Here is a 24,142-nt window from a genome sequence, read left to right as displayed (position 1 = left end):
AGGCTAGCACTTGGCATGTTAAACAAACTTTTAAAGCAGTTTTTGGTGTTTTTTCTCCCTTATTCTTTATGAGCCAGGTGAAAAAAATCACTAGTCGCTAGCAATTAGAATGTCACTCCAGTTTATTTATTTATTTGGTTTATTAGTTTTTAATGGATGAAACGTACAAGTGACCCAGAAGAATAAGCTGCTTAGAAACTTATTCTGTAACTGCCCTCATGAAAGCTCATATTTATATCCTAGTGATGTCATATGTTGGCCTACAGTGTGTTGCTGCACACTTAAACATTTTAGGAAGTCAGAGTCACTCTGTGTAATGTAGCTGTCTCACTATCAGAGCGTCACTGTTTCCACACTGAATCTCATGATTCCTTTAGAAACTATCAAGGTCTGGACCTCAGTGTCCTCACACTGGTGATGACCATGTACACAGATACTCAATAACTCATAATGAAGAAAACAGCAAGCAGTTTATTAATATCTCTTTAATAATGTCTCTCAGTAAACATCAAGCAATGTTTAAGAGAAAGAGTCACAACAGGCAGAGAAAAGACCAGAAAGAGACCGTATTCAGGATCCATAGTGCTTTTCATAAATATAAACATGTTGAGCAGAACTACACAAAGTATTCTGCTTTTGTAATACTATTCAAAATCAATATGAATAAACATAAATACAGTAGAAGGAACATGCTTTTGTCAGTACAGTTATGAATATACAGGTTAGATGAAGACAGTTAGAAGAACACAGGTTTGGTTCGTCACATAGATTTGTTCAATTCATCACCTGATTTAATTTAATGAAGGACTGATTAGATAAACTACATATTGGATGGTAACTGTTAATGCTGGACTTAGATAGCCTAAGACTTTTGCACTGTACTGACATGGGTCAGTTTGCCTGTTCAGTTTTGGTACGATCCTTGGCAAGATCCTCATCCCACAATTCAACCTTAATAATCGATTGGCCAAAAGCAGACATTGTTCCCTTCACCAGAGCTCCTTTTCCAGAATATGTTATGACACCCCCTGCACCTTTGTCTCTGGTGAATGGACCATCATCAACAACATTATCATAATACATCTTCTTGAATAGATCATAATCACATGGAATATTTGCTTCAAATATGCCAAGAGCGAACCAGTTTTCATAAACGTTGTAGTCATAAGGCACAGAGAACATGATGGCCAGTTCGCCAACATGGTCTGTTTCATTCCTGCGGATTTGATACGTCAAGACTCCAACAGAACCACAGGCTGCATATGAAGTTTTGGAAAATGAGCATGTTTCTTGCGTCTTTGTTGCAATGGTAGGTTGTGGAGGATGGTAACAGCAGCCACTGATGTTGTGGGTCCTGGTATATGGAAAGAAAGATAATAAATCATAGTGTAGAATACAGATCTGTAGCAGGTAACAGGCAGACAGACAGTGTGAGGCTGAGGGACATTAAGGGAAAGTATACAATACACAAATTCACAAGTATAATAAGATTCTGAGCAGTATGATGATTTTAGGTGTCAGTTCCTTTCCTTTGTGCTACAGCAAAATCAGTTCATCTTTGATATGCGTGTGACCAACCTACAAAGTGTCCTTATTCTTCTTATTGTTTCTTATTTCATTATTATTAATTTAATTTATAAAGAATTGTGAACTTATTTTCAGTTTGGCATCAGGAGAGTAGGAAGTTCTGGTGGCTGCTCATAAAGTTTCACATAAAGCATGAATATTACATTCACTGCTTTTTTCAGCAAGCTTATTACTTGTGACCTGAAGGTCACCGGTTCGATCCCCTGAGCTGACAGTACGTGACTGAGGTGCCCTTGAGTAAGGCACCTAACCCCCAGTGGGGGCTGCGGATAGGGCTGCCCACCACTCTGGGCAAGTGTGCTCACTGCACCCTAATGTGTGTTTACTAGTGTATATGTGGTGTTTCACTGCATGGATGGGTTAGGTTGTGCAGGTGAAATTTCCCTGTTGTGGGACTAATAAGGGTATCTTAACAACAGCACTACTGGATTTGCTTTTCGCATGGTTCTTCACCTCCTGCGGGATTTCAGCCAGCTCACATCTCTGCAGTAAGACTGTTCTGTACTGCAAACTGATTCAGGATGCAAATCAAACTGAACAACCCCCTACCAACATTCTAGAAACGATCTGGGAAACCAACACAACCCCCTAGCAACCACCTGGAATTCATTAGCACTACCTGGTTAGCAGCACCCTAGAAGTCATCTCAGATGCCATTGGTACAAAACCCTAGTAACAATCTGTGATTCCGTAGCAGCCACCTAGCAGCACTTTAGCAACCACCTGGTATACCAAGGCAACCACCTGCAACCCCCTAGCATCCACCTGGGATTCATTAGCAACCACCTAGAAACAACCCTAGTCACCACCTGGCACACCATAATAACCACCTAGCAACACCCTAACAACCAGTTGGAACACCAAAACAAAGCAACTATCTGTGATACCATAGCAACCACCAAGCAGAATCCTACCAACCACACCTGGGATATTTCCAGTGACAGTAAGTTCTGCAAGTCAATAACACAGAAGCCCATTTCAGTCTGACACTCGGTGACAACATGCATTTGTTCTTACCTTGGATTTGTTAAGGTGAATTCATCACTGTAATTGGTGATCTGAATGGTGACATTTCTGCTTGTGTCTATTCTGCGGGATATTTGCTCAACACCGGTGCCGAACAGGGACGCGCCAGCAAAAACAGCTGATGCTGCTGATGCTACTTTTGCAACGGTTGCAGGATTCATTGCCTGTTTAGGGTGAAATACATGCCCCATAAATCATTAAATATGACATTAACGCATGTTCCAAACACAATCATTAATATCTAATGATGTTTTTCTGAGAAGCACAACGGTTCTAACATGCTGTATGATAGAAAACCACAGCAGATGAGAGATGTATGAACCTTTTCACTTTCAATATGATTATCGTTATTATAACAGTGTTTAACTTTGTAAAACAAAATACATGCATACTGATGTATAAACTGGAGAAATTGAATATGAATAACCTCTACTGTTTGTTTGTGTTTTTAAAGATGGTTGGTTGACCAGTGAAAAACAATTTTTGTTGTTTCAAGTCTTAGAAAGGGGATACATCCATCCCTGTACTTCCCCAACTGCAGGAGTTTATTATTGAGAAAAAAAGATTTTGGGTTGATACCATGCATTAATTATCAGGGCTTGAATGCCATTACTGTATAGTACAATTTCTGTATAGTACCATTTCTTTCTTTTTCAAAGGCTTCTACCCCAGAACAAGTCTGCCAAGCCACAGTTTTCACCAAATTGGACCTCCATAGTGCCTATAACTTAATTCACATTTGTGAAGGGGATGAATGGAAAACGACTTTTGTCACTATAATGGACACGATGAATATACAATAATGCCATACGGGCTCGTAAACGCCCCCACTGTGTTCCAATCATTCAGCAATTAAGGGCTTTGTGACATGCAAAGTTGGAGAAATGCGAGTTACACAAATCCTTGATTTCCTTTCTGGGTTACATCATCAGTGCTCAGGGGGTACATATGGATGCTAACAAAGTGAAAGCTGTTACAGACTGGCCAGTTCCTTGCTCTGTCAAAGAATTACAAAGGTTTTTAGGGTTTTCTAATTTAACTCAATTGCGGCCCCCTTGACATCATTATTACAGGGAAAACCCAGATCCCTAAAGTGGAATGAGGTCGCTGATAGTACCTTTAAGCAACTAAAGTCCAGATTTACTACTGCCCCATCCTGAAACATCCAGACGCCACCCTACCTTTTTACTGTACAAGTGGATGCATCCAACACAAGGATAGGGGCTGTCACAACACCACAACATGCTCGTGAAAATGTACCCATGTGCTTTTTACTCTAGAAAACTCACTCCTACCGAACGAAACAATGATGTTGGTTACCAAGAATTATTAGCTGTTAAGGCAGCATTGGAAGAATGAAGGCATTAGTTAGATCATTAAGAAACTACTTCCATACTCATTCATGAACGATTTATAGTGGTAGACTTATTGTAAAGTGGTACCTTGTAAAAATATGCTGCATTGGCACTGATTTCAAAGCAAAACTGGCAGTCTGAGTCAGTCCTGTTGTGAAAAAGCAGAAAATGCAACCAACTTCTAAGACTGAACTTTTATTTTTTAATTAACTGTAATTGTATTGTTTTTTTACTCCCTACCCAACACTCGGCAGCACTGAAAATGAGGATTTACTGAAAACTCATTAGCATGACTAGATATGTCATTAACACTCTGGACACTGATCCAGACTCCCAGAATCCTCTAGGAGAGCATCAATTGATGGTCACTTGAATTCAAACCAACCACACCTGTCATCAACTCTACCCTGTAAAGACTGGTTCACTTTGCTCACTCATTTGCAAAGTGTTGTCACTGTTTGTTCTAGTGCAAAGTGCTACTCTGTGTTTGACGTGACTTGTTTTTTGACCTCCTTTTTGTCTTTGCCCTTTTTGGCTTGGTCTACTTTTTCTCATGTTTTGCCTTTCAGTTTTGACCTCTGTTTGGCCCTCAACTATCCCTTTAATGTCTCTAATGATTGTTAGTAGCCTCTGTCTGGTTTTGACCCTAACCTAGTATGTCGTGTTTGATTGATCCTCATTACATTAAAGCCTCCAGGAGGAGAACTCGGAAATTGTTGTTGAGACCAGTCAAGTTTGATGATTTTGTGTGAGAGAATTTGAAGCTGAATTAACACTGAGTATCAGCAAAAGCAGAATAAACAGAATAAAGCAGTCCTTTCTCTGCATCAGGTGTTCCCCTAATATGAAGGCTGATTTGGAAGCGATTTGGGAGTGCTGCATGTCAGGCTGAAGAGAGGAAGGCTCTGGAGTACTGGCTCAGCCAACAGGTTGAGTTTCATAATCAATGTGTTTAGTCTCTGAGTGATGATGTAAACTGTTGGTCTTCAAAGCTTCATTTGAAAAGACTCCTGAACAAACAGCACAGAGTGGTAGTTACTCATTTTCAGTTCCCACACAGGTGAAGCTCAGAGTTACATGTTCACTGTTGCACTTCCTTCATTTTTGTTTTTTATGCTTGCAGTAAAGGTATAAACATAACTAGCATAACAATTAAATAATATTTTACATGATAACATAAAACAAATATAAAAAATACATTTTGCTAGAACAGCCAATATACTCAAGATAAATTTAATGTTTAATTTTTGCAAATAGTCAACAATACTTGTCAGATTTAAATTTACATTTGGTTAAAAGTGATCTCCCTCTCTGATCTCCCCTGAGAAGAGATCAGAATTATTACTATGTTTTCATTCAATAAAGTTAAGTTTATGTTCAGATGACTAAGTGGTGATTCTGAATGAGATAGAAGAGAATAACTTCACCACTGCTTCCAGTTACAATATAAAGTTTGACCAAGACTATGCCAATGCTAATGGATATATATATATATATATATATATATATATATATATATATATATATATATATATATGTATGTATAGATAGATAGATAGATAGATGTACTATGTTAGCCATGTTTGATGCTAGTAACATAATTCTGAAGTCAGTACATCAGTAACTGTAATGTCATTACAAGAACTTATACTGTAAGGTGTTGCTGTGATGTTACTGTAATGCATGACTATATACAGCATGCATTACACCAAATTATTTATATTCTAATTATTAAAAAAATTCCAAAAGCTAACTAAATTTCTTGCCCTTCTTTTAATTTTTTTTTTGTTTTGTTTTGCTTTTTTTCCAACCTCTTTGAATACTAGCATGTGGTTCAGCTCTTACCTGTGTGTGATCTCCTGCAGCCTGAAGCTCTCAGTGTCTCTTTACTGAAGTGTACATGCGAGTTACATGAACTTCTGCCCCATTTCCTGCCATTGTCTGCCACTCTGCTGCATCTGTATGTGCTGTAGATGCCTGCAAGCACACCCAGTTCACCACAAACACCTCTCTGCAGGCAGATGAAAATACACTCACAGTCTTTAGGAAGACAGGACAAACTACGTGGACATGGTCAGATTTTCTTTGAAAATAGTGTCAACCCATCACAATTGTACAAAAGAAAAGTACAGTATGGTCAAAAGGTCAGAGACCATCCTTGCATTTATTAAACTCTGTTTCCAAAACTGGAGTTCAAAAAATAGTATAAAGCTACAGAGAAAATGGGGCTCCTAACAACCACCTGGAAGACATGGTAGACACCAAAACTGTCCCCATCAGATAAACAGCACTTAAAGCTTTCATCGTGTTTTTGGCTAAATCTGAGCAGATGATAGAGCTCTATACACTTCAGAATTCATCCAGCTGCTTCCATCAGCAGTCACATCATCAATATATACAAGTGAACCAGTTTCAGTGGCAGCCATACATGCCCATACCATAACACTACCTCCACCATGCTGGACTGATGAGGTAATATGCTTTGGATCATGAGCAGTTCCTTTCCTTCTTTATACTCTTTTTCTCCCATCATTCTGGTACACATTAATCATGATGTCTTCTGTCCATTAGATGTTATTCCAGAACTGTAATCTGGTCTTTCTGCTTTTGTGGTTTAATAGTGGTTTACATCTTGTGCTAAACCCTTTGTAGTCACCCTGAGCAGTGAAGCTGAGAGTTAAAAGCAATAAACTCCAAATGCAAGTCCCACACTTGAAATCGTTCCTAGTTATTTTATCTGCTTACATGTAAGTGATATAATGAGAAAAAACCCACCTGGCCATGTAACAGCAGAGCAGAGAGTTTCCAGTTACTTTTGACACCCTAAAATGGGCCAATTTAGATGTAAATACCTTTAAATTAAAACTGAATGTTTGCACTTTGAGTTCATATGCTGATATTGGAGCTCCACACGCATTCATCCAGAAGAGCATTTGTTAGATCAGACATCGATTTTTTCCTATTTTTTATTTCTGCCTAATATATGCAAGTTTATGTGTAAGTATATGTTTTGCCACTGTAACACTGCAGTTTCCCTTCGGGATCAATAAAGTTCTTTCTATCTATCTATCTATCTATCTTTCTATCTTTCTATCTATGTATCTGTCTGTCTGTCTATCTATCTATCTATCTATCTATATAATGTTGGAAGAGAGAGCCTGGCACTTGAACACTTGAACTCAATGATTACAAAGTTTGTCCCAATACTTTTGTCCCTATAGTGTATACATGTTTATAAATAGATAAAATCTCATAACCACTTTTGAAATGTGACACGTTCTGGGTTATAATTTTTATTACAATTTTATTAGAATGCAATAAAAACTTTAATTAATATAACTTTCACAACTCCAAGGTTATGCCAACGTTCAAAGGTCTTTGATCTGTCTTGCTTGTTTATTGTCCAGCTTTCACGTCCTTACAGAACCACAGAGAAGACCACAGCCTGGACAACGCTGATCTTGTAGGGGCAATTCGTTGCACTCAAAGATCTTTTCAAGCTCCTTTATCTTTGTTTTACTGACTGTCAATCTGTGTTGTGTTTATTGAGTGCTGGATCCTCCGTTGTTAATAGTTAATCTGAGTAGGCAAAAGCTGTCCACCTTTTCCACATCTTATCCATTAGTGATTGAAGTTAGCTGTCTTTCCTGTCGTCATAACCTTTGTCTTGTTCATACTGAGTTTTACAATCTGTTCTTTAACCTTCCTTATACATTGAAGGTTATTTAAGTAGTGGAACATAAAAGGGAGTGTGCTATCATGAACAACATCACAGCTGTGATGACATAACCTTGAGTATTCTGTTGTTTTTATACAAAAGTTTATATATAAATCAAAGACGCCCTGGATTTCATACTGAATGTGATTTAATACTGACAATGCCTTCCACCAAAAAGTAGTTCCAAAACAAACTAGTTGTTGCTATGCAATTGTAACAATTCCAAATGGTAATGGCAGATTCATTTTAAAGTCATCCATTTGATTAATTTCTCATTTTTGTATAAGCACAAATACAAAACAACTAAGGTTTGTGTGCATAAAGCTTATTGCTACCTAGCAATATGTCACTCATTACGTGATAATGCGTCAGCAGAGTGATACAGTTTTGGTGTAAAAAGGCTGTGCTGCTATCACAAATATGAGCATGGTTATGCTTCTCAACCAATCAGATTGCAAGGGACCAACTGTTGTATCATGACGTTTTTCCACCAATCCTGAATCCTTCATCATCCTTCTCCAGTCCTGCTTCTCTCATCATATATTCTGCATACAGGTTAAACAATAATGGAGACAGTGGGCAACCTTGTCTAACTCCTTTGCCAATGTGGAAGTCTGTCTGTTTGTCCATTTTAATTTTTTTTTTATTTAAAAATGAAAAAAGTCTACGTCAGACTCATGATGTGTTCTTAAAGCGCAGAACTGTTTTTACCTTTGTGCTCTTAAGTGTGTGTAGCTTCTGTTCTTACCTAAGAACAAACCCCAAATAAGAAAACATTGGTGAATGTCAGAATCTTCGTCAAAACTGTGTAAGTTGGTTTAAGAAGAAATTTCTTCTTAAGAATGGTTGGTGAATAAGGCCCATGTTTCTTTACTTTAGTGTTTAACTATATTTTTATTGTTTCCTTTGTTTTTACTGGAATATTACTATTACTATCCAGGAGGACAGAAATGTTGAACTGTGCGATAAGACCTAAGGTGCGGCCTGTATGTTTACATCAACACTACATGGTGTAAAAATGCAGCGCTAGTCTCTAGTCACTGCTCACTGCTGGCGGAGTTTGCAATTGTCAGAGCCAGGCCTTTTTATTTGCCAAGGGAGCCGACTACGGTGTACATAGCTCCTAGTGCTAATGCTAACGCCGCACTGAACGAGCTGTACAGCGCTATCAGTGATCTCCAAAACATACAACCAGATGGACTGTTTATTGTTGGTGGAAATTTCAACCATCCTAATCTGAAGTCAGTGCTCCCTAAATTCCACCAGCATGTGAACTTTGCAACCCGGGTGGCTAACATGCTGGATCTTGTTTACATAAACATCCCAGGCACAAACAGGGCCAAGCCCCACCCCCACTACGTTTACACAGACCACATCACTGTGATACTCATGCAAGCATACAGACCGTCTATCAGACATGCCAAACCGGACCAGAAGCAAGTGAGAACCTGGCCCACAGGAGCTATCTCTACTCTTCAGGACTGTTTTGAGCACACTGATTGGGAGATGTTCATAGAAGCAGCAACTTCCGGAGACTCCATCAACCTGGAGAAGTATACAGAATCAGTCACTAGCTACATGAGCAAGTGCATTGATGAAGTTACTTTCTCCAAACTCATCACAACACACCCCAACCAGAAGCCATGGAGGACTGCAGAGGTGGGCATGCTGCTGAGAACCCATGAAAAGGCCTTCAAGTCAGGGGATAAGGCAGGCCTCAGAACAGCAAGAGCCAAGCTTTCCCAGGCCATCAGAGAGGCAAAGTGCGCCTATGCAAAGAAATTCCATGAACATTTTCAAGACATTGCTGACACACAGCGCATGTGGCAGGGCATCCAGGCCATCACCAACTACAAGACAACTCCACCTGCTTGTGACAGTGATGCCTCCCTTTCAGATGCGCTTAATAACTTCTATGCTTGATTTGAAGCACAGAACTGCACGACGGTGAGGAAAACCACACCTCCTCTAAATGAACAGGTACTGTGTCTGTCCACTGTTGATGTGCCGAGAACTCAACCCACGAAAAACCCCAGGATCAGACAGCATACCTGGCAGAGTGCTCCGAGGATGCGCTGAACAGCTGGCAGATGTTCTCATGGAGACCACCATCATCCCTGTGCTGTAGAAGTCTCCAGTGTCCTGCCTCAATGACTACCATCCCGTTGCGCTTGCTCCTATCATCATTAAGTGCTTCGAGAAGCTTGTCATGAGGCACATCAAAGACCAGCTTCCCCCTTCACTGGACCCACAGCAATTTGCATATCGCCCCAACTGCTGAAGAGATGATGTCATCTCCACCACACTCCTCCTGGCTCTCACCCACCTGAACAATAAAGACATCTATGTCAGAACACTTCAGTTCAGCATTCAACACCATCATCTCTCAGCATCAAGTTCCTCGGTGTTCATATTACAGAGAACCTCACCTGGTCCTTCAACACCAACTCCATAGCCAAGAGAGCCCAGCAGCGCCTCTACTTCCTGGTGAGACTGAAGAAAGCTCATCTTCCCCCTCCCATCCTCTCCTTGCTCTACAGGGGGACTGTGGAGAGGATCTTGAGCAGCTGCATCGTCGCCTGGTTTGGGAATTGCAATGCCTCCGACCGCAAGACCCTACAGTGAATAGTGAGGACAGCTGAGAAGATCACTGGGGTCTCTCTTCCCTCCATCATGGACATCTACACCACACGCTGCATCTGCAAAGCCACCAGCATTGTGGACGACCCCATCCATCCCTCACACGGACTTTTTTCACTGTTGCCGTCTGGCAGAAGGTACCGGAGCATTCGTGCCATCACTGCCAGACTCTGCAACAGCTTTGTCCCTCAAGCAGTCAGATTATTAAACTCACAAGGACTAATCTGAAAACCCCCTCACACACACACTCTACACTCACACACCTCTTTTGATGCTCTCACTCGAACCTACTTGCACTATCCAAAACATTGCTGCTAATACTGTATTCTGCTCAAGTACTGTATATTTCTTCCTCAGTAACTGCTGTACTCATGTATGTTATAATCTGGCTGCGTATACCTACATATCATAGCATGTTAAATATCTCTGCATCTTATACTCACTACCTCATGTTCAGAAATGAGTGCTGTCTGTTTACTGTGTCTGTCTGTTTTATTTATTAGATTTCTTGTATTGTTTCTAGTTTAATGTTTGCACTCTTACATCTGCACGTTTGCACTTTGTACTGTATTATTTTGATCCATGTTGCACCATGTTGGTCCTGGAGGAACGTAATTTCACTCCACTTGTATTTGTAAAGAGATGGAATGACAATAAAAGCTTCTTGACTCTTGACTTTCTTGTTGGTTGCATTTTTATAGTATTTTTATTTATACTTTTATCTTGTGCTTTTTGGCTAGGGTCGTTTCTGTGTGGAGTTTGCCTGTTCTCCCCTTGTCTGCGTGGGTTTCCTCAGGGTACTCCGGTTTCCTCCCACAGTCCAAAAACATGCAGTCAGACGGATTGGACATGCTGAATTGCCCCTAGGTGTGAGTGTGACTGTGTATGTCTGTCTGTCTGCCCTGCGATGGACTGGCGACCTGTCCAGGGTGTATCCTGCCTTCCGCCCAGTGACAGCTCCAGCACCACACCGCGACCCAGAAGGATAAGCGGTTTAGATGATGCATGTATGTATGTATGTATGTATTATTATTATTATTATTATTATTGTAAAAGGATTTAAAGAGACACAAACACTAAACGACTAAAGAACTTTAACACTGAGCAAAGATCTGTCACATGAGAAAAGAAGCCACAGATGTTCTCTAGAGTCTGTCAGCAGGAAATTTCAGACTACAAACCAGATCCATCTACTTCAGTTTCATAGAAAAACTTAACCTCAGACATCCTGTTTAGCTGAAGGATGGCACCCTGTTACATTCACCTACTCTCTCTCTCTCTCTCTCTCTATCTCTCTCTCTCTCACCCTGCGTCTCTGTTCGCAGACATTCGCCCTTCTTTTGCGGTGTGGTCATGTTAGCAGGTCATTCTGAGGTTTCTGAAGTGTCACAAGATGCCGAGTGCAGAGAGAAAACAATAAAAACAACAACATTTACAAAACAAGGCGTGTATAAAATGCTGGTATTAGTCTGCTAGTAAACACACAGACATAAAAATATACGTTTCTTTCAGAAGCATTTAAATACCACAAATTTCAATAACAATATTGTGGCCTTGGAATGAATACAGACCACAGTGACTGATTTTAATGGTGATTATTATTATTTACTACCTGTTTTTATTATACATTTTTAAATTGCAATGCAATGAGTGAGTGTTATACAGTGATGATTTAACAGAGATTCACCACACCCAGATTAATGCACGTGTTCTTCACTCCTAGCCCTTAGAGACCTACAATTTTGGAGATTTTTTTAGGTATTTTTTGGGTCAGTTACAATTACAATTGCAATTATAATGCATTTATATGTGACAGTCACACATGCCATATATTGTCATTTTCAGGAGACCCTGGACTAATCATTCTGTTGGTTATTATGAGCAAAAATAAACAATTAGCATAAGGCGGACATGTTTTGTTATTGATTTTCTGTCCTCTTGGATTCAGGCTCAGTGCTAAACCTCAGATACACAGTAAGACAGGCTCCATTTATAATTACAAATTGAGTTGCATATTTATTATCAGATATTTTTAATACTCAAAATCAATGTAAACTGAAAGCCCTTTGTTAATAATATAAAGGCTAAAAGCAGAGATGTAATATAACAGTAGCGAGTGGGGTTTGGGTGATTTTGGAGCTGGATTACTGGCTGATGGATGGTCACAGGTGGACGAAATCACTCTGGATTGTGAGGGCAGAGTCTGATGAGGCATCTGATGTGTGAATCATGTCACACGTTTTAACCCTTTGTTATTATGTTTGTTAATATGAAGGCCAAACAGCAGAGCAATAATATCAGGATTTTAGGTGATTTTCTGATCCAAATTACTCACTGATGCTGACATCACAGATGAGTAAGGGACAGTTCTGCTGAATGTCCTGATATGTGGATCATGTTTGTATCTTAAACCATTCCGAAGTTATGAAGGCTAGAAATAACCTACCGCAAATTGCTTAGGGTCCTAAGGGCTAGTAGAACTGTTTAAAAAATAAATGTGTAAAAACATAGCACGAGTTCTTGATATAACCTTTGCATTTATAATTAAATTCTCTCACACAGTGACGATCAAGACAATGTAGTTTTTTTCTGAAAATCAATGCTAATCAAACTGATTAACATTAACAACAGTTTGGGAAAGAAACAGATGTGCACAGTTTTCCCCTTACAGACCAAATGAACTTGATCAGACACTTACATTAACCTCAGAGGTCCAGTCTAAAACCACATAACCCAATGTCAAAAAACAAACCTCTTCAATTTGGGGAAAAATGGGGGGCTCTAAATGTGGTATCTTGCCATACTGTTTCTTTAAACACTTTAAATGTAATTTGATATAACACTTAAGGATGCATAGCATTAGTCAGTAAACTTCAGTTTTTGATTAACCCCTTCAGTGGCCAGGGCCCTTTTATAACCTACGAATAGTTTGCATTGAAGTGCTTGCAGTTACTGAATAAAAAGCCTTAGTATATAATAAGCCTGAGGTTTTAAGGGGTTTGTGGCATGCGCCCGTCCCTTGGGTCCCGATGATGGCTGTGAGAGCCAGTAGGAAGGCGGGGCCCGAACTCTGAGCCCAGATGAAACCCTGCAAGACAGCAGGGAGAGGATGAAATCCGCAAGGAAGTGGGGGGGCAGTGCACAAGGCCCGAGCCCTGCCTCCTAGGCACTGCCTCTGATCCCGCTGCGAGGCCAGAAGGAACAAAGAGAGGGACGAGCAGCAGCCGAAGCGGAGAAGACTGAAGAGCTAAAAAGCCTGGTTTGGAGAAAAGGACTGAAAAGTCTGGCTTTGAAGCCACTGAAAAGTGGCCAGCTTTGGTTGTGGTTTTGTTTGTTCTGTTTGGTTGTTTGGAATGAAAATTAAAGTTAAATGGCTGCTGCACCCTTGAACCCTGCCTCCAGTGTCCTTCCTGAGCCCATGGTAGCACAGGCCGAACACCAGCAGACCCTACTTTGAGCTCTGCTGTCATGAGGCATTGGATTGGCCTTATGGCTCAGCTCCCTCTTCACCACTACAGTCCGGTACAGCGACTGCATTACTGCTGCCACCGGTCCCAGCCTGCGGTCGATCTCACGATCCCTCTTCCCATCACTCGTGAACAAGACCCCGAGATACTTAAACTCCTCCACCTGGGGCAAGTCCTTTCCCCTTACCTGGAGTGGGCATGCCATCCCGGCTACGCCTTGACACCCTGTCCATGAATATCACGAACAGGAGTGGAGACAGGGCACAACCCTGGCGGAGTCCAACGCTAACACTGAAAGAGTCCGACTTAATGCAGAGTATACGAACACAGCTCTCACTCCAGGAGTTCAGAGATTGAATGGACCGGAGTAGTAGCCCCAGCACCCCATACTCCCAGGGGACCTCCCACAAGATATCTCGGGGAACACGGTCGTAAGCCTTCTCCAAATCCACAAAACACATGTAGACTGGGTTGGCAAACTCCCATGCCCCCTCAACAATCCGTGAGAGGGTGAAAAGCTGGTCCATTGTTCCACGGCCGGGACGGAACCGCATTGTTCCTCCTCAATCTGAGGTTCAACTATAGGTCGAAGTCTCCTTTCCAGCACCCTGGCATAGACTTTCCCAGGGAGTCCGAGCAGTGTGATACCCCGATAGTTGGCACACACCCTCCAGTCCCCTTTCTTAAAAATAGGGACCACCACCTCGGTCTGCCAGTCCAAGGGTACTGTTCCCGAGGTCCATGCAATATTGCAGAGGCGTGTCAGCCACGACAGCCCCACAATATTCAGAGCCTTAAGCATCTCTGGACAAATCTCATCCACCCCTGGTGTCTTGCCACTGAAGAGCTTGCCAACTACCTCAGTGACCTCCACCAGGAAAATGGAGCTTGACACGCCAGAATCCTCTGGCCCTGACTCCCGTGAGGGAGGCATGCCTCCCGGATTAAGGAGTCCCTCAAAGTGCTCCTTCCACTGCCCGACAATATCCTCATTTGAAGTCAGAGTTTCTCCACCCCTGCTGAATACAGCTTGGGCACAGTTGGGGACAGTTGTCCAGAACCTCCTTGAGGCCGACCAAAAGTCTTTTTCCATGGCTTCACCAAACACCTCCCACGCCCTGGATTTTGCTTCTACTACCGTTGCAGTTGCCACTTTTTTTGCCCATCGGTACCTATCTGCTGAGTCGGGAGTCCTTCGGGCCATCCAGTCCCTAAAGGCCTCTTTCTTCAGCTTGACGGCCTCCCTCACCACCGGTGTCCACCAGAGGGTTCTCAGGTTACCGCCCTGACAGGCACCAACAAGCTTTTGGCCACAGGACTATGTAAAAATGAGCTAAAGCGGTGAACTACAGTATGCAGCTAACTGAATTTCAGAATTCAGTTTTGACTAACTGGAATATAATAGTACTTAACTTACACAAGGAAAACAACAAACAAAAGACACAGAAACTTCCATCTCTATGATTACCAAACACACACACACATGCACACACACACACACAGAGAAAGAGAGAGAGAGAGAAAGACGAGACTTTAGAACATTTTAGTGTAATGTTTGAGCTCATGTAAAGAGGCTACAAAACTTTAGATATATTCGACTGATGAGTGACATCACAGTGCAGGTTTCTGCAATAACACCAATGACAAACTTACATATCACTAGACAAAGTGACCAGTGATTTTAGCAGAAACTCTGATTTACATTGCTTATTTTGCTTTAACTTCAAAACTTTAAATTAAATTTAAAAATGTAACCAAAGACTAAGTTCACTTGTTCAATTTCGTCCATTAAACATCTCAAAAAAAAGTCTCCCTTACAATTCGATTTTTTTCCACTGCTGAATAAAAAAAAAAATAACACAGAATGTTACACCAGCTTTTAGGACATTTTCTTGGTTGTTTTGTTTTATTTCCCCTTAATCTCCAAGAACCAGGCAAAAAAACAAAAAAAAAACACTTGCGAAATAAAGAGCAAAAAATGAATGTGCCGTAGTAGCTAATTTATTTATTTGTTTTCAGAATGTTATGCAGGCAGAAAAAAAAAAAAAATAAAGTGTGACTTTCTAATTTTTTTTTCATTTTGCCCTTCACAGCTTCTGTGTAATATCTCCTCTGCTGATTTCTTAAATGCTGTGCCATCAGTATTCTAGTTGACAGTGAACTCTCTCCTGCTCGTTGTAGTATATTATGCCACAATTTAACAACTATTAATAAACTATTATTAACGAGCCTGTAGCCTAAACTGAGCAGCTGCTGCAGCTGAACTCTAACATGCTAATTTAGCCAGCAGTGTTACTGATTACATTTTACAAGCTTGATCTGTAACGGCCCTCATGAACCCTCATATTTATATCCTAGTGATGTCATATGTTAGGCTACAGTGTGTTGCTGCACACTTAAACATCTCAGGAAGTCAGAGTCACTCTGTGTAGTGCAGCTGTCTCACTATCAGAACATCACTGTTTCCACACTGAATCTCATGATTCCTTTAGAATCTATCGAGATCTGGACCTCAGTGTCTTCACACTGGTTATCACCATGTACACAGATACTCAATAACTCACAATGAAGAAAACAGCAAGCAGTTTATTAATATCTCTTTAATAATGTCTCTCAAGAAAAAAAACAAGCAATGTTTAAAGGAAAGAGTCAGAACAAGCAGAGGAAAGATGAGAAAAAGACAGTATTAATAAAGATTAAAATTGCTTTTAAAATATAAACGTGCTGAGCAGAACAAATACAAAGTATTTGGCTTTTTTAATACTATTCAAAATCAATATAAATAAACATAAATACAATAGACTGTGTTGTTTTCAGTAGAGTTATGAATATGCAGGTTAGACGAAGACAGTTAGAAGAACACAGGTTTGGTTCATCACTTAGATTTGTTCAATTCATCACCTGATTTAATTTAATGAAGGACTGATTAGATAAACTATGTATTGAATGGTAACTGTTAATGCTGGACTTCCTCCAGGAGAGCTTAGATGGCTTAAGACTTTTGCACTGTACTGACCCGGGTCAGTTTGCCTCTTCAGTTTTAGTCCAAGGCAGCAAGATCCTCATCCCACAATTCAACCTTAATAATCGATTGGCCAAAAGCAGACATTGTTCCCTTCACCAGAACTCCTTTTCCAGAATATGTAATGACACCTCCTGTACCTTTCTCTCTGGTGAATAGATCATCGTAACCATCACCATCATAATACATCCGCTTAAATAGATCATAATTACATGGAATGTTTGCTTCAAAAATGCCAAGAGCAAACCAGTTTTCAAACAAGCTGTAGTCATAAGGCACAGAGAACATGATCGCCAGTTCACCAACAGGGTTTGATTTTTTCCTGTGGATTTGGTACGTCAGGACCCCGACAGAACCACGGGCTGCATATGAGGTTTTGGAAAATGTGCATGTTTCTTGTGTCTTTGTTTTGATAGTAGGTTGTGGAGGATGGTAACAGCAGCCACTGATGTTGTGGGTCCTGTTATATGGAAGGAAAGATTATAATTCATGATGTAGAATACAGATCTTATGGATCAATAAAATTGGATTACAGTTAATAACGTAATAAACTGCTTTTATAAACTGTCTCTTCGCCCACTGTAACTGGGCAACTTTGTGAGCAGAAGTGAGCAAAGGCCTTTTGCGTGCCACTCTGCTCCATATGTTCATAGTATGCATTTCCCTGTGGAGAGCTCTTTTAGAATTTTTTTTTGAAGAACCTGCGTTAACTTCTAGAAGCAATTCTTTTACAAGGCGTGAAAGACGTCAGTGGTCTCTGTCTGTCAGTTTCATCTTTTGGCCACAATTCTGCCAAAAATTCAGTGCAGACTGGGATTTTTACCACTGCTGGTAGAACCGTATGACCATAGCTTCTTCAGCTACTTCCTTCACACTATGGCCTTTGGCACACCCAAATGCAATCACTTTTTTGCCAATCATTAACATCTGCTTTGTGACCTATTTTCCATACACTGAATGAGACATTCCCTGCACTGTACCACCTCTTTTCAATCTATGAATTCCGTTGCACACCCCGCAGATATTTATACCCTGATCATCCTTGTGTAACACCATCTGCAGGAGCTTGAAGTTTCTACCACCTTAAACACACAAGGTAACTAATTTTTTTGTCCGGGGAGCTTATTTGAGCCTACGTCTTTCCTAACAGACAGCACAACATCAAAAGAAGTCTTCCCCCAAGAATTTTGATTTTGAGATATTCAGGGGATCCAAGAGATAAATTGGGGACTCCTGGACCCCCCAGCACCTCCTGTATTTTGCACCTTGCTAGCAGCCACATGTGATTCCATTGTAAACACCTGGAATACCATTGCAACCACCTAGAAACACCCTCACAACCACCTTAGGTACCACAGCAATCACCTATAAACACCCTACCAGCCATGTGGAACATCATAGCAACTACCTGTCAACACTCTATGTATGTATAGAGGTGCCAAAGGTACCATGGCAACCGGTTAGCAACACCCTGGCAACTACCTGGTATACCATAGTAACTACCTTTCAACACCCAAGCAAACATCTGGAACTCCATAGCAACCACTTAGCAAAATCCTAGCAACCACCTGTAAAACAATTGCAACCACCCAGCAACACAATAGTAACCACCTGAAATACCATAGTAACCACTTAGCAACACCATAGCAACCTTGGAACACCATAAAAACCGCATATCAACAGTTTAGCAATCATTTGTAATACCAAAGCAACCACCTAGCAACACCCTAGGAACCACTTCGTTACCACAGCAAGCACCTAGCAAAACCCTAGCAACCATCTGCAACATCACCAAGGAAAATCCTATCAGCCACCTGGGAAACCATAGCAACCACCTAGCAACATCCTACAGTTGTCAACAGCTACAGGCCAGTTTCACCCCTTTCTTTCCTCTCAAAAAAGAAAAGAGTGCAGTCTATAATCAACTATCTCTCTTTCTCACTCAGAACCAGCTCCAGGACCCCAACCAGTCTGGCTTCAAACCGGCGCACTCAACAGCAGCTGCCCTTATAGGAGTGACTGAGAGGCTCCAGGCAGCAAGATCAGACAAACTGTCATCTGATCTGATTCTTTTTAACCTCTCTGCAGTTTTTGACACAGTCAACCACAAGATCCTTCTGGCTGTCCTCACCAACCTTGGGATCACTGGCTCTGCGTGGAATTGGCTTGAGTCCTATCTGGAGGGGCATTCTTATCAGGTAACATGGAGACGGTCCACATCCTCTCCATGCAAGCTCTCCACTAGTGTCCCACAAGGCTTGGTGTTGGGTCCTCTTCTCTTTTTCACTTTACAATCGTTCTCTTGGTGACATCACTTTTCAACAACATCAGGAGGATTTGAATCTTTCTCGCTCAAGTGGCTACCCAGGTGCTCATTCAGCCTCTTGTCATCTCAAGGCTTGACTCCTGCAACTGACTCTTGGCTGGTCTTCCTATGCAGGCCATCAAACCCCTGCAACACATCCAGAATGCAGCAGTGCGGCTCGTCACTAATGTCACTCCACTGCTGCGCTCCCTTCACTGGCTTCCTGTTGCTGCACACATCAGATTTGTTGCCTACAAAACCAAAAACGGACCAGCCCCTCCCTCCCTAACGGCAATGGTCAAAACTCAAACTGTACCTCGAGCCCTTCGAGCTTCAAGTACAGCTTGGTTTGACCCATCATCCTGACTTTTCTCTGTCCTGGCAGCCAGGTGGTGGAACGAACTCCCGCTGGCTGTCCAAACAGCAGACTCTCTCACAGTCTTCAAATGCAGACTGAAGACACACCTCTTTTTACAGCACTTCAGTGAGCACTAAGTTAAGTACTTATTGAAATATATTGTACTGTTCTATGTTTAATTCTGTTTCTTTTCTTTAGATATCAACATAGACCTTTTTTCTAGCAGTATCTGAGCTCAGGACTAGCTTTCTTTCTAACCTATTTGTAACTAGCAAAGATACTTTCTCTGAGCGGACAAAAAAGCACTTTTGTAAGTCGCTCTGGATAAGAGTATCTGCTGAATACTGTAAATGTAAATCCTAGCAACCTTCTGAGAATTGATTAAGCTGCACAATTACTTTGCATTTTTATCATTTAAATGCTGTTGTTATTAAAGTGCTTCCAGGTTTTCTCACCATTCTCTCTAATAATCTGTTCGCAGTTACTCGGTTGCTCTTTGTCAAACTGGGTAAAGTTGTGATTGTAATTAATCCAGAAAGTTTCCAGTGATGGTGAGTTCTGCAGGTTAATAACCCAGAAGCCCATTTCAGTTTGAGTGACACTCAATGACAAAATTATTCTGTTCTTACCTTGGATTTGCTAAGGAGAATGTATCACTGTTATTGTTGATTTGAATGGTGACATTTCTGCTTGTGTTTAAGGTCAGGGATATTTGGTCAGCACCAGCAACAGCAGCTGATGCTACTTTTGCTGTAGCTGTTGCAGGATTCATCACCTGTTGAGAGTCCAAAAAATGATGTCTCTTAAAACACTGAGCATTTCCCTGAAACATGTTCCATAAACATTCATTATTTTTTACTGACGTTTTTCTGAGAAGCACAAGCCATGCTATATATTTGAGAACTACAGCAGATGAGAGTTATGTAAACCTTTTCTCTTTCTTAATGATTATTTTTAGTATAATAGTGTATAACTGTGTGGCTGCTTGTTGCTTCAACAGCTTTTGTCTTAGCAACAATGGGATACCAACAAAAGTGGGAGGGCGTCTTTTATTGGCCTTGCAGCAGTTTACACCAAGTTACATACTGGTGTATAAATTGGAGAAATCAAAAAGAATTAACTTCTGTTGGGTTTTTAAAAACATGATGAGCCACTGAAAAACAATTCATGTCATTGCAAATTTATATTTAGTTATTTGACCAAGTGGGTTTCAAGTTCTGTCCCACTTCTGCTGAACTTGAAAAAGTGGGACACTGTTTAATAAACTATTTATTTATTTGTGGTTTAATATCATAATCTAATGTAACACTTCTAAGATCTAACATGTCATGAACACTATGGTATGTCAGAGTTATCAATTTTTAATATATAAAATATATTTAAGCCAGAAGCCCTGCGATGGACTGGCGACCTGTCCAGGGTGTGTCCTGCCTTCCGCCCAGTGACAGCTGGGATGGGCTCCAGCACCCCACCGCGACCCAGAAGGATAAGCGGTTTAGATGATGGATGGATATTTAAGCCAGAATATTGCATAATAAGCCAAATCATGTGTGTAAATAGTACCAATACTTGGCTACTGACAGTACCCTGCTGTATTAATGCCTCTGTGTTGTGTAGTGTAGAGAAGACCACAGGCACTGACACTGAACCTGACACTGAGTGCGTTTACATGCATTCAGTAATCCGATAACTGCAGAAAATCAGATTTTTTCAGTAATCTGATCAACACATTTACAGACACTTGAGTAATCAGATAATGGGAACCTCCAGGTCTACGAGTCAGGCAATAATCAGATTTCTGCTTTGCAACCAGCCAATAAACTCACAGAAGAAGACGTGTTGTAATTGTGATGTAAAACTCAAATTTCATGGCGCAGGTTTTTTTTTTTAACATTGCGCCACTTTGCCTGAAAATATGAACTTATTCAAATCCTATTCAAATCCTTTATTTCATGTTTGGTTTCAGTGCCACTCCACAAGTGTTTTCCTGCCATCTTGTGACATCCACCATCTGTTCTTGCGCATGCGTAGACTGAGAAATCTGATAGAAATCAGAGTACGAATATACATGCACTGAGAAATCTGATTACTGAGCTAAAATCCAGCTCTCTTTATGGGATTTCTTAATTGGATTTCCAGATCAGAGTATGGTGTTTACATGACCATTTGAATAATTGGATAACTGCAGAAATCTGATTATGATCGGATTATTGAGTGCATGTATACGCACTCACTGACACTAAAACTTTACCTGAAAAAATAGTTTTAGTATTTGAAAAAAACAATTTAGTATTTGGTAACAGAAACTTTGGCAGATATCACAGCTTGCAAACACTTTTTTCATCCAGCTAGGATTATTTCTGTTCTCCTTTTAGGACTTTTCACCCACTCTTCCTTACAGAACACTTCTAGTTCTGTTTCTAATCCTTGGGTCATCTTGCATGGAGAGCATGTTTAAGATCTGCCCACAAAAGGGCCATTCTAAAAGATTTAGCATGCTTTTATTGAAGTTATCAATGGTGGATTTTGAAGTGTGTTTAGCATCATTGTCCTGTTGTAGAAGCCAGCCTTTTTTCAGCTTCTGTCACTTGACTGTCACAGTTGCTTCCAGAAATTGCTGCACAACGCAGAGTAAAAATTAAAATTATTTTTAAAAAATCAAGGCAACAGTTTGTATGGATACTCAACTTTCTGCTATTTTATGTATATTGAATCTATATATGTTACTTAAAGTATACTTGAATATATTACCACAGCATAATAAAATAACTATTTGTTTTTCTTTTATTTTCAACTCAAAACGTTTGGAATTTGGTCATGTTTTGTAGCACATACAACTAAATTATGTCAAAATAAAAGACTTTGAATTCTTTTTTGTTGAATTCTATTGGTTCTAAATAAATTTTGTTCTAGCAACATGGAAAGATCCATGCCAAATTTTGTCTTAATTTCTTTGCTTTCAGATTTCTTAAAATATAAGCCCACTTACCACTCAAATAAATACATTTTCAGATGTTACACATAAATAAAGTGGAAATATAAGTAATGTTATCCATCCTTATCTTTTCTGATCTAAAGATTTCCCCTCGTAAGTGTGATTAAATGACTCAACAGATTATTTGTTGAGTTTACAGAGCTTGTGCTCCCAATGCTCACATTCACAATCAGAATCTCATAGGTTTCACATGCGCATGTGTAATCTATATAGAGGAAGTTTCTGATTTGAATGCATGGTGCGTAATTAATGTTGCTCTGATAGACACATACAAGTAACGCTAATAACATTATTCTCATTAAGTCAGTAACTGTAATGAAATTATAAGATTTTATACTGTAATGCATTTCACTACCTACAGGGGAAAAAAGCAGTCATATTACTGTAACACATTACTTTATACAGTGTTATTGCATTTTTTTTTTAATATAATAATTATGAAGAATTCTAAAAAAATTACCAGACCTAAGGTTTGCTAGGGTTTGCTTTTTAACTATATATAACAAGACAAGTGCATTCAAACATATTCTTGAAACAAACTACTAACAGCTGCAACTACATTTCTTGCTCCTGTTTTATAAGTTTTTTGTTTTGTTTTGCTTTTTTGTCAACTTATTTGAATACTAGCATGTTGTTCAGCTCTTACCGGTGTGTGATCTCCTGCAGCCTGAAGCTCTCAGTGTCTCTTTACTGAAGAGTACATGTGAGTTACATGAACTTCTGCCCATTTCCGGGTGTTGTCTGCCACTCTGCTGCATCTGTATGCACTGTAGATGCCTGCAAACACACCCAGTTCACCACAAACACCTCTCAGCTGAAAACACATTCACAATCTTTTAGCAAGACAGGACAAACCACACAGTCAGTTTCACTTTGAAAATAGTGCCAACACATCACAATTTTACAAAAATGATACAGTTCAATAGAGAGGTCAGACAACCCTAGCATTTATTTAATTTCCAGTCATAATAGTTTTCTTAGTTACATCAAAAATTAAGAAATTTGCGAGTAGATTTGATTTGCGATTGTCCACCTACATTAAAAAGGAGAAAGTCAAAGTAAAAATAAGCTTCAAAGTCTCAAAGTCGCAGCATGTTGAGTTAGAATTATTTATTGAGCTCATTGTGTAGAACTTAAGGTTTGAGGATATTTACATCCAAATCTGATAAACAATAGGAGTTGTAACACTTTTCATACGCAGTTGCCAATTTTTAAGGGCTCAAATGCAATTCCACAAACTAACATAATCACAAATTAAATTGTCATTTTTAAAACTTGTCTGTCTGAAGTCTGAAATCCATAGACATCACCAGACACTGGGTTTCTTCCCTTGTAATTCCCTGCTTGGCCTTCACTGCAACCTTCTTCAGATCCTGCATGTTCAGTCTCGATTTAACAGTATATGTCAGGACATCATCTGCACTATGAAGTGCCATCCAATGAGTTTTGGAGCATTTGGCTGAATCTGAGCAGATAATAGAGCTCTGTACTAAAGTTCCTTTAGTAGCCATACATGCCCACACCATAACACTACCTCCACCATGCTGATGGATGAGGTGGTATGCTTTGGATCACCTTCTCTTCCCCATTCTCTTCTCTTCTCCTCATTTTTGATCTATTTGATCTTTGCCTCATCTGTTCAGTCTGTACATCCAAAACTGTACAGCCT

The 24,142-nt window shown here is 40.2% G+C and overlaps 2 protein-coding genes across 2 annotated transcripts; both read right to left on the bottom strand.

The window, feature by feature from the left end:
- Positions 1-537: 537 nt before the first annotated feature.
- Positions 538-5,892, bottom strand: LOC118823564 (DELTA-stichotoxin-Hcr4a-like). Its single transcript, XM_036593253.1, has 3 exons — positions 5,814-5,892; positions 2,605-2,777; positions 538-1,354 (listed from the first exon to the last, which is right to left on the bottom strand). The coding sequence occupies exons 2-3, from the start codon at positions 2,772-2,774 to the stop codon at positions 892-894; spliced, it is 633 nt and encodes a 210-aa protein (XP_036449146.1). The 5' UTR covers positions 2,775-2,777; positions 5,814-5,892; the 3' UTR covers positions 538-891.
- Positions 5,893-16,213: 10,321 nt separating this feature from the next.
- On the bottom strand, positions 16,214-23,205 carry LOC118823565 (DELTA-sagatoxin-Srs1a-like). The gene is made up of 3 exons (XM_036593254.1): positions 23,120-23,205; positions 20,108-20,253; positions 16,214-17,275 (listed from the first exon to the last, which is right to left on the bottom strand). Exons 2-3 carry the CDS (start codon positions 20,248-20,250, stop codon positions 16,834-16,836), a joined length of 585 nt encoding a protein of 194 aa, XP_036449147.1. The 5' UTR covers positions 20,251-20,253; positions 23,120-23,205; the 3' UTR covers positions 16,214-16,833.
- Between the last annotated feature and the right edge of the window lie 937 nt (positions 23,206-24,142).

The sequence above is a fragment of the Colossoma macropomum genome, unplaced genomic scaffold (assembly GCF_904425465.1).
Source record: "Colossoma macropomum unplaced genomic scaffold, Colossoma_macropomum, whole genome shotgun sequence".
In the NCBI taxonomy this organism is placed as follows: domain Eukaryota; kingdom Metazoa; phylum Chordata; class Actinopteri; order Characiformes; family Serrasalmidae; genus Colossoma; species Colossoma macropomum.
This window is presented reverse-complemented; position numbering and strand designations above follow the sequence as displayed.